General features: G+C 51.1%; 4 protein-coding genes across 4 annotated transcripts; 2 read left to right on the forward strand and 2 right to left on the reverse strand.

Moving 5' to 3' along the window:
- Positions 1-124: 124 nt before the first annotated feature.
- Positions 125-997, forward strand: T310_8471 (SUN domain protein (Adg3); the record flags this gene model as incomplete). The annotated part of the gene is made up of 1 exon (XM_013468747.1): positions 125-997. A coding segment is annotated over one exon (873 nt), but the record flags the coding sequence as incomplete, so codon positions are not given.
- A 1389-nt stretch (positions 998-2386) lies between these two features.
- Positions 2387-4279, reverse strand: T310_8472 (Benzoate 4-monooxygenase cytochrome P450; the record flags this gene model as incomplete). Its single annotated transcript, XM_013468748.1, has 6 exons — positions 2387-2555; positions 2636-2799; positions 2881-2965; positions 3024-3049; positions 3105-3976; positions 4066-4279. 6 exons carry the CDS (start codon positions 4277-4279, stop codon positions 2387-2389), a joined length of 1530 nt encoding a protein of 509 aa, XP_013324202.1.
- A 2259-nt stretch (positions 4280-6538) lies between these two features.
- T310_8473 (DUF292 domain protein) lies at positions 6539-7839 on the forward strand (the record flags this gene model as incomplete). The annotated part of the gene is made up of 2 exons (XM_013468749.1): positions 6539-6559; positions 6706-7839. The coding sequence occupies 2 exons, from the start codon at positions 6539-6541 to the stop codon at positions 7837-7839; spliced, it is 1155 nt and encodes a 384-aa protein (XP_013324203.1).
- A 770-nt stretch (positions 7840-8609) lies between these two features.
- T310_8474 (MFS transporter) lies at positions 8610-10392 on the reverse strand (the record flags this gene model as incomplete). Its single annotated transcript, XM_013468750.1, has 4 exons — positions 8610-9270; positions 9324-9625; positions 9691-9872; positions 9924-10392. 4 exons carry the CDS (start codon positions 10390-10392, stop codon positions 8610-8612), a joined length of 1614 nt encoding a protein of 537 aa, XP_013324204.1.
- Positions 10393-10432: the final 40 nt, after the last annotated feature.

The raw sequence follows: 10432 nt of genomic DNA on the forward strand, positions 1-10432 counted from the left end.
CGACGCTGGTCGAAGAGACGGCGACNCTTGCGGTTCCGGATCCAAGCTACTGGTGTTCGACTGCTGCTCAGTATGTAGGATCGATGCGTCGGAATTTGTGCGTCCATGCTAACTAGTATTCAGCTACTATATCAACCCTCCGGGTATTGGCACGGAGACCGCCTGTGTGTGGGGTACCTCTGCAAACCCCTACGGTAACTGGTCTCCTTACGTAGCGGGTGCAAATACGGATGGCGATGGGAATACTTTTGTGAAGCTCGGCTGGAACCCTATTTATCTCGAACCTTCGACGCCATTCCGCGATCAAGTCCCTGAATTTGGCGTGGAGATTGTTTGCGAAGGCGACGGCTGCAATGGTCTCCCGTGCAAGATCGACCCCGCTGTCCATGCTGTCAACAAGATGGAGGGCAAGAGCTCTGAAGGGGCTGGTGGTGCCTCGTTTTGCGTCGTGACGGTTCCTTCGGGTGGCAAGGCCAATATCGTCGTTTTTGGAAAAGGCGATAGCAGCTCTTCCCCGAGTTCGTCTGCTCCAGTCAGCTCCAGCAGCAGTGTGTCTAGTTCGTCTAGCTCGTCGACCTCAACTACCAGCTCCACTTCAGCGAGTAGCACGGTGACCACGACTTCGACTTCCACTAAAAGCTCCAGTACCAGCACTAGCACCAGCACCAGCACCAGCACCAGCAGCACGAGCACGAGCTCGAGTTCTAGATACAGCTCCAGCTTGAATCTCACACCTAGCTCTGTCACGGCGTCCAGCTCCAAGGTGACGCAATCATGGAGCAGCGAGGATGCTCAGAACTCTTCTGCAAGCTACACCTATGCGCCCCATGTCTTCGTTGAGGGTCCGTCCTCGGCCGCGGCAGAGCCTACACAAACAGCAGCTGGGTCTTCGGCCGCCGCTCAGTCCACGCAGCACGGCGCTGCTTCTCTCACTGCTGTCTCCATGCTGAGCCTGTGTCTCGGTTCGTTGGCTGCCGTTGTCCTGTTGAACTTCTAGTTTGATAGTCTCGAAGTTCTTCAACTTCACTTGATTGTGAAGGACCCTCTGCCTGATTGAGACAAGCTTCTGGCCACCTGCTCCGACCGGCACGATCTCTAATCTCAGTCCGTATGGCCCTCAAACTTTCGGTTGTCAGGATCTCCCCCCTTACGATGAGATTCACGTGTGCAAATTTACCCTTTACCCCTTGACGACTTCTCACTTCTATATTCAACTATTCTTGGAATTTATCCTTCGACCTGACGTCTTTTTTTTGATCACTTACGACCTGATACCCTTTATATCTTTGACTTCTCGGATCGGGTTTTTGCCTTTACGAACTATTCGGGGACTATTGATCAGTGACCGGACGACTTCGGACATGCAGGTACCTGGCAAGTTTGACGTGCTTGCAGATGATGATTGTATAAAATATTTGACCTTTTAATTAATGTTTGATATATTGGCATGTCTTGTTTATATACTCTGCCCACGGATCCTGACAACTGGAAGACGCATTCATAAGGGAGGGCTTTGGCCGGAGCAAAGAAAGCAGGTGAAAATGCAGAGAGGGCACCAGAAAAAAGCACACTGTTTTGATAGCAGGTTCAAACATTGCCTCTTCAATTATTTACACTTTTATCATTTGTTGTTCTTTTTTTGTTCTTTTTTTGATTCTTTTTCTCCCCTTTCCTTCCCGGCTGGTTCCGTTCGGTCCTGTCCTGGATAGACGAACCCGGCTGTCTTTGAGAGTACAGCATCAGTACCAACTGTGCTGGCTATCTATTTATCTTGATCTTTTCTTTTTTAACTTTCCCTTCTATGTAGATATCTATTTGTTTATTCGTTCGATAATAACTAATGCAGGTCATGCTGTTACGGATGCATGCAGTCAAGCATTATGTTATCTTTGAAATGGTACTCCGTAGGTTCAACACTAGCAGAAATTCTAGAAACCAGCAATCACGCCTTACGGGGTATTAGAGACCAGTAAGGAGAGCGAACGAGGCAAATGATCGTCCGTCGATCATTAATTTAATTAAAACGGCTGCTGTCAGCCCTCACGAGTCACGAGTCACCAGTGGCAGTGTTTAGGAGTTAGGACTCGGAGTAATATCCGACCCGTCTGACACAGCACTCTGCCTTCGGAACGTGGCTCGGCTGTGCTGATCACAGACGGACGATCAGCACCTATGTACTCCGTATGTACTGACTGTACGGAGTACTTCCAGAGCAGGGGTCTGTGTATGTAGAGTCAGGAGGTAGGCAACAACGGAAAACGGACACACGGGTAGATGTCAATACGTATGTATTGTAGAGTGAGAAGCGCATGCGAAGCTTGTCCAATTCCAAAAGAAACTGCTATATTCTAAACTGTAGTATAAATATGATCTTTCCTATATTCATTCATTTCAGCATGACCTGCACGCCGACACTATCCAGATTCTTCGGACGCGGGAGGAAGAGGTCGTGCTTCATGTCGATGTCGTCCTCCCGCGTTGTCTTGTACAGCTCGATCTTGTCGAAGCGGCGGAAGAACGTGGCGAGGGTGATGAAGATCTCTGCTCGGGCGAGGCTGTTCGTACAGTACAGTAGTAATTGGTATCTATCTACGCATCTGTGGTAGTCGTGATGTCTACGTAGAGGCTTGCTTACTTCATTCCGACGCATTGTCGTGAACCCTTGGAAAATGCCACCATGTATTTGTCCAGTCGGCGCCGTTCGGCCGGGTCGAGCCATCGCTCCGGGATGAATTTGTGCGAATCCGGGAAGATGGATTCGTTGTGATGGAGGAGGTAAGATGTCATTCCGACGGGGGTCTAGAGGGTGATACATTTGTGAGTGAGACAACAACAATAATAATGGGGGTAAGTTAGATAGATGAGAAATGGAGTGCTTACACCCGGTGGAATGGTGTATTCACCGTATCTTAGAGTCTCGCTGGGTGCTATTCGCTGAAGTCGAGTGGAGGGACCGTATGATAGTCTGGCGAAAGTAAGTTGGGGCACTGATACCATGCTCCCAAGCGGATATCAGAACATACCTCAGACCTTCAAGAACAACGGATGACTGTTAGAGCAGATTGTTAGTTACAATCGTAACGATATTGGATAACGATACATACAAGATAAGGCAAATTTTCCAAATCTCGCAGACTTAATTGCGCATTTCGGTCCGGGTTCAACTGATCGAGCTCGTCCCGCATCTTCTGCAATTTATCAGGATTGTCGAGCAGATGGAAAGAGATCACGGTCAGCGCGAATGTAGTTGTTTCGGTCCCCGCTCCGATCACTGACTGGCATTCATCCGCAAGTCGATCAAAGGTCTTCTCCTGCGGCGGCAGATCCGAATCGAGCAGCTCGTGGAATAGCGTCGGCTGCGTCGACATCTTCTGACTCGCCTTCGCCGCCGATTTCTCCCTGTCCTGCATGATCTCTCGGATCTTGGCCTCACAGCTTTTGTTGTACCACATGACCATCCCCATGCCTGGGTTTATCGCCGCCACCCACGGCTGCGGAATGGATTTCAACAGAGGCAGGATGAACGGAATGTACTTGGCCAGGATTCCTACTTCGGGAACGGAGCGCAGTGTCTTGCCCCAGTGGGGAACCCAGTCCGGCTCCTCTAGATAATGATAGCTTTCCGTCATGATGTATTCTGTCAGAACGTCTGTAATGAGACAGGAGAACCCTGTGGTCAACGGGACCGGCTGACCGGCACGTTTGAAGTCTTCAGCACGCTCGCACATCCGTCGAGCCAGAGTGTGGATCATCGGCTCCAAACGAAGGATTCGCTGTTTGGAGAAGAACGGATTGAGGGAGGCCCGACGGATGCGATGCAAATAGTGCTTCTCCGTTCCAAACGTCGACTTGTGAAGATCGAAAATATTAAGTAAGAACCGAGACTTGTCCCTCGGTGAGTGCTGTGAATAAAGCGTGTCGTAGAACTCTGGGTCATTGACGTGCAGCTCATACGGATTGATCCGGATGATAGGACCTGATATATTGTGCATAACCAAGGATCAGTGAATTGAAAATGCAAAACTCAGGTGCTCAATCCTCATGATGAGCATCCGTCGCACGAACCATATTTCTCATGAAGCTCTTTGATTTTGAACGTATATTGACCTCGACAGATCACGTCGTAATAGAACTCGTACAACAGCGTCGCCGCTGCAAGCTTGGGGCCTGGAAACTTGGCGAGCGGAGAGAAATAGAGTCGATACACAATTATGCCGGCGAGATAGAGGAATGCGATACCTGCCAGGACACAGGCCGTCTGCATCTGCGAAAGATCCATCATGTACCTCGTAGTTATCAAAAAGACGATAGATGAGAATAAAGACAACCACAAAAGTGTACTCCCTAATGGCGTCAGGAAATATTCTATTCTAGAGCCCCAGCGGAGCGTACACAGCGGTTTCCTCCATATCTGCCCGTATTTGACAACCCCCACCTTGTTGTACGCTGTACAGAGACTCCGTAATTACCTGTAAGCTTTTGAGTGACACTTCATCTCGCTCCAGTCCGGGCAGCTTAGGTCGATCGGAAGCGTCATTAGCAGCAGCGTGGTTGGCTCGGGATCACCGGTATCAACCACGGAGTTGGTAATTAGGGGTTGCGGAAACCCTAACCGACCCACCACAAGGGCACCTCCTTACTTAAGGCCTGCATTCGCCGCAAGAGAGAACCAATTAGACCGAATAATAAATTGTTAGCGACTCTGGTTGGACCGCACTTGAATAGGATCGCCAGTTGGGTGGTAGGATTTCGCGAGACCGCATTTTCGAATTTTGTACATATTGCCTATGAGAGAAAGACGACGAGAATGATGCACCCTTTTTGAAACGAATTTGAAAGAATTCGGTTAACTGACCCTCGAAAGGAACGGCAATTGATGTTTGAATTTTTAGTGTCCAGCGAGTGGGAAAATAAAGGTAGCCGAAAGAATGACATGTGGTCTTCGAGCAGGACGTGCGGCCCCTATCAAGCCGTTGCTTAGCTTCAGTCAAAAAGGGAAAAAAAAATTTTCTCTGCACAAGAAAGAAGAACTATTTTTTTTTAAAAAAAAGCATTGCCTGGGACTGGTATTCTGAGAGAGCAGGGCAATGGATCAGCCATAGATCCTTGATGTTGTATCAAGAATGATAGTGGCTAGGACCTCACATTCCCCGATAATGGGGAGCTGCTGATGGTTCGACTTGGATCTTGGGGGTGTATGGATCAAGCAAGGTCTGACTGTCTGCCTGCATTTCGTTTTCTGGGAACAGTTAGCTAACGAGACATAGTGAGGCGGACCAGCAGAGGGAATGGTTATGAGATTTGAAGTGTGCTCCTCTTTTGATGGATAGATTCCATGGTGACTCTCTGACTCTCTTCGAGGAACTTCCCTCGATGGATTGGAGATCAGTGCAAGGGTGGCTTCATTTTCGAGGGCTCTGTCTCTGTCTGTTTCTGTAGGTGGGTAGGTGATCATCTGAAACGCGTGGAGTTTTGTGAGTCATGAAGGTGATGAAGATACAAGTACGTCAAATTGGCTGTCAACAGAAGGAACGACCATGGGGAGCAGTGTCCATGTGGAGGGGACGGGCCAGCTCACGTGTGAGAATCGTGGGATGGAGGCACGATATGGGCAGGCAAAAAGGGAGGGAGAATCAAACAACGAGAATGCTTCAGGTAGTTCAGCGTGGGCGAGCGATCGAGGGAAAAAAAAAAGAAAGGCCTGGGCTGGCTGCGAGTGCGAGTCGAACTGGAGACCTTGGGAAGGGTTATATATCAGTATAAAGAAGACCTGGTAACCCCCCAAAGGCTCGTCACGAGGTCGAATGGAAAAGATGGCTGTTATGAGTGCCTCCCGGACCCATCTCCATGGCCCTCTTGAGTTCCTTGGGGGAGGCTTGGCTGGGTGGTCAGGTCAAAGCAATGGCGGCACTGTGGGCAGCCATTCAGTTAAGCTCCTTCTTTTTTTAATTACCTTGATAGATTCCAGTTGTGCTCTTTTTTTTCTTTTTTTTTCAATTGATACTGAGACAGCTCAGTGAGGACAGACTGAACCGCCTTAGAATCCGTTTTGGGAAAACAGACAGTCGACACCCATATCTTTATATACCAGTCTGCATTCATAACAGAGTTATTCATAACAGAGTTTTAGTCAAACGATCCCAATCAATTCCAATCAATTGAGCCCGTTGCCTTCGTAAAAGCACAAGTTAGACAATTTCTGCAGTTGAATTTCTACTGGATCATTATGGAAATCGAATTTCTGCCTTGATTGCGTACAGCACTTCTTGTTCTCTGACCTTGTAGTTTTATCCTGTATTGATTCTCGTACGTAAAGAATTTTTTTTATTTTATATTTTGTCTACAACTAGAAATAGACGTACCTTCGTGAGTTGGTATACTCTGTACAATGTAGTTCGTCCCGGCCGACGTCACTTCCAGGCAGATAAGATAACGGACCCGCTCTGATCCAGCCGCGTCACGCACCAAGGCATCCATCCATACGTCCACCGCGATCGCAACACCACTCTCCCAGCCAGGAGACATTTCATCCTCCAGAATGCCACCATCACCACAGACAGTGAGTGCTCGAAACTGGGAGATCTTCTCTCATTCATGTTGCATCCTCCCGGACAAGTGTCCATTGTCCCTCACCCCTCCTTTACTTTTACCCCGCAGTCGTCTGCCGCCATTTCCAGCTTTAAAGTAAAGGACGTTTGCTGACAGGTTTTCGCATCTCAGACCAGACTGCAGTCCACACTCCGGCTGCTGATTCCGCGCCTGCGACTTCTCCAGAAGAAAGACACGGCTTCATCGGTGGCCCAGCGCCGGGAGCTGGCGCAGCTGCTGGACAATGGCCGCGAAGCCTCCGCCCGCATCCGCGTGGAGAACGTGATCGCCAATGACATCGCCGTCGAGGTGATGGAGATGATTGAATTATACTGCGAACTTCTGCTCGCCCGCGCGACGGTGCTGGATCAGATCGCATTCTCGGAGAAGGGTGCGCGTGCGCGAAGCAAGGCCAGAGAGACGGTCAAGGCGGAGAGTGGTGCGACGGAGAGCCGCGGTCTGGGGCTGGGGTTCTCGAGATCGTTTGGCCGATCGACAGATCAGAAACAGGACGACCCGGCAAAGTCAAAGCAAACGGAGTCTACTGCTGGCGAGCAGGAGGAGGAGGGTGAGTTCTATATTGACCCCGGTCTGGACGAGGCTGCTGCTGCGATCTTCTACGCGTGGCCCCGGTTCCCGCGAGAAGTGCGCGAATTGACGACGCTTCGCTCGCTGCTGGTCGATCGCTGGGGGAGGGATTTTGCGGCCCTGGCACAAGATAACAAGGCGGCAGTCAAGGTTCCCGAGAGACTGGTCAAGCGACTCCGGGTGCGCCCGCCACCGCCGGAGCTGGTAGAAAGCTATCTGAGAGAGATTGCCAAAGCGTATGGCGTTGCGTGGCCTAAGGAAGAAGCGACTGCGGAGGACAAGAAGGAGACGTTGGACAAACCACCGGACTACCCAGGCGACGGCGATGTCGCTGAAGGGGATGAATCTCAGCGGCAGCAACGAGAATCCCCATCTACGCCTCAAAAGGCCAACCTGGCAGAGATAAGACGAGCCTCCGAGGCGGACGAGCTCAGCAGAGTGACACCACCACGAGACATCGGACCTCATGACGTGACGGGGAGGAGCCCCGTCAGCGTGGCACCGCCAGGGCCGAGCAGCGACAACCCGAACCCGAGGGTGAAGATCCCCGGCGAGCAGAATGCTGCGGCAACAGTTCAGCCAGCGTCTCCACCGAGAAAGGACAGCAAAGGGATACCGGATGTAGATGAACTGGCAAGGCGATTTGCGGCATTAAAGCGATAGCAGTAGTCATTGTCAGAAACGTGAATAACTAAGTAGCATACCCTATAGCAGTGGAACTCGGAGCCGTATCTGCATGTTGCATATTCTCCTGCCTGCATTTTTCCCCTTTCCCTTCTCATGCCATCTACAGTAGTAAATTTTCATTCATTCGAGCTCAGGTAGTAAGTATTCCCAGAAGCAGCCTCAGTCTCAGCACGATGGAATCCCGGAATAACACACTCCAATCTTTTTTTACGTATTTCGTTTATCCTTTTTTTCCGGCAAAAAAAAAAGAAGGAGGCTTTCTTCCTAAGTATGTACATGCACTGCACAGATCTATGTGCTGCTTGATAGACTAGTCCCAAGTTGATAAGTTCAACAGAGCCGACTAGTCGATTATTGACCTCTCCGTTTGCAACACAAGCAAGCCTTCTTGCTATATGCAATCAATCCATTTTATAGTAGTGCAGCTATGCATATATGCTTTTTTTTATTTTATTTATTTTATTTATTCATTTCAATTAATTCTATCCCTATGTAAATAAAAATAAGATGACGAAGAAAGAAAGAAAGAAAATGATGAGTATGAGGAGGAGGGCCCCGTCTGTGTGTTCCCAGGTAAAAAGAAAAAGAAACGAAAGAAAAGAAAACACCCCCCGTACTCCATGCAGGTATGCAAGTACAGTATATCCCACGCATATCCATGCACAGTACATATACATATACATATATATATGCAGAACAGGATTAAAAAAAAGTCGGTGGGAACGAAGGGGGAAAAAAAATCTATTCTATGACTCAACCTCCTCTTCACCAGGAAGAATAATCTCATGACCCGACCCTTCATACACGAAAATCGCCGCGATACAGCCCAAAATCGACACGAGCGCGATCATCCACCACGCGAACCCTACCACGCCGATATCCAACCCGTAACCGTACCATGCGCCCGAGAACACGGGCCCTACCGTCCGGAAGGCCGACGAGACTGACTGGCCGATGCCGTGGATCGTGCCCAGCACGGACGGATGCGGCGAGCAGTTGTTTAGCAGGATGATGGACGTCGGCAGGGTGAAGGTGCGGGCTGTGACTTGGAGGAAGAGCACGAGGACGATGAGCAGCCATACCCAGAAGCCCGTTGCCTGCGCGGGCGGCGGCGACGACGACGGCGCCAGCGACACGTACGGCGCAAAGGCGTACGCCAGCGGAAACAGCCACAGGAAGTACTGGTAGCTCTTGGCCGTGCCCAGCCTGGCCGTGATCCGCGGGTAGATGGTGAACTGCAGCAGCATGCCGATCACGCCCAGGATCGAGGTCGCCAGGCCTACGCTCTGCGGTGGCATGCCCAGGCCGCCTGTGAAGATGAAGGGCAGATAGCGCGTTGGACTGGTTGGGTCTTCGGGGTTGTATCTCGGTGTCGAGAGGAAGAGAAGCCAGAGGTTGTTGAAGGCGCTGTTAACAGGTTAGTTCATTAAACCTATACTCAAGTGTGACGATCTGCGCACCCCATTTGAAAGTCGAAAAACGCCTGTGCCAACAGCGTGCACAGGACGTTCTTGGTCCAGATCCGCCGGAACGGCAGTACGCGAACCACCCGCTTGGGCTTCCCGGCCTTGGCTTCGAGCTCGTAGCTCTCGCCTGGCTCTGCTGGCGATTGCTCGAGGAGGCCCTCCTCCTCCGTCAGGTCCTGCAGCGGGAGTTTGGAGTACACGGCGGACGAGGGCGGCACAACCGCCTTCAAGCCTCGTGTAAACATCCTCACCGCGAGGGCTCCCAGGCCTGGTCTACCCTTGCAGGCTTCCAGTGTCTGTCAAGTGTCAGCTTTTCGCCCTCCCTCTTCTTTTTCTAGTTTTTCGACAAGGCAAGACCTACCTCCTCCAAACCGACGGCAACCAACGTCGCACACAGCATCAACAAGAAAAAGTTCAGCAACATGGGCAGGGAATACGGATACTTTTCGAGCCACTGAACTCCATTGGCGCCACCCAACGGAGAATTTGGGCCAAAGATCTGGGGATAAGTCGCTACTGGATCTGACAGCAGTCCTCCCAGAACTAATAATCTTCAAGTTAGTCAATATTCAAAATTGACGCAAGTCGTCTCACCTGGTCCAAAGAGAGCGGCAATGTTGAACCCAATGGGCAGGATCAGGAACGCGCGCGAGTGGTATTTCTTCTCCTTCACGTTCTCGGCGATCATAGTCCGGATGATGCCCACGGTGCCGTTGATGGCGCCGCCAAACGAGCGCCAGAAGACGGCCTGGCCAAACGACGTTGCGAAGGCGACGCCCAGGCACGAGATGGCCGTCCCGATCAGCCCGACCAGCAGGACGAACTTGCGGCCTCCCCACTGCGCATCAGCGACACGGCCCCAGGGGATGGCGGTCGCGAACTGGGCGGCAGTAAACGCGCCCTGGAGGATGCCGGCCTGGGTCGAGACGTCGGCGTCGGAGAGGGTCTCGTCGAACGACTTGAGCTGGTAGAACATGTACGCCTGCAACGAGGCTATCTGCAAGAAGTCGAAGACGCGACAGAGGCCCAGAATGGCGAGCTGGCTCTTTCTCGGCAGCGACATCCATGTCACGGGCGCTGGTCGTGAAGAAGAAGAAGAAGAA

Source organism: Rasamsonia emersonii (assembly GCF_000968595.1).
Source record: "Rasamsonia emersonii CBS 393.64 chromosome Unknown ctg1118621760759, whole genome shotgun sequence".
NCBI lineage: Eukaryota > Fungi > Ascomycota > Eurotiomycetes > Eurotiales > Trichocomaceae > Rasamsonia > Rasamsonia emersonii.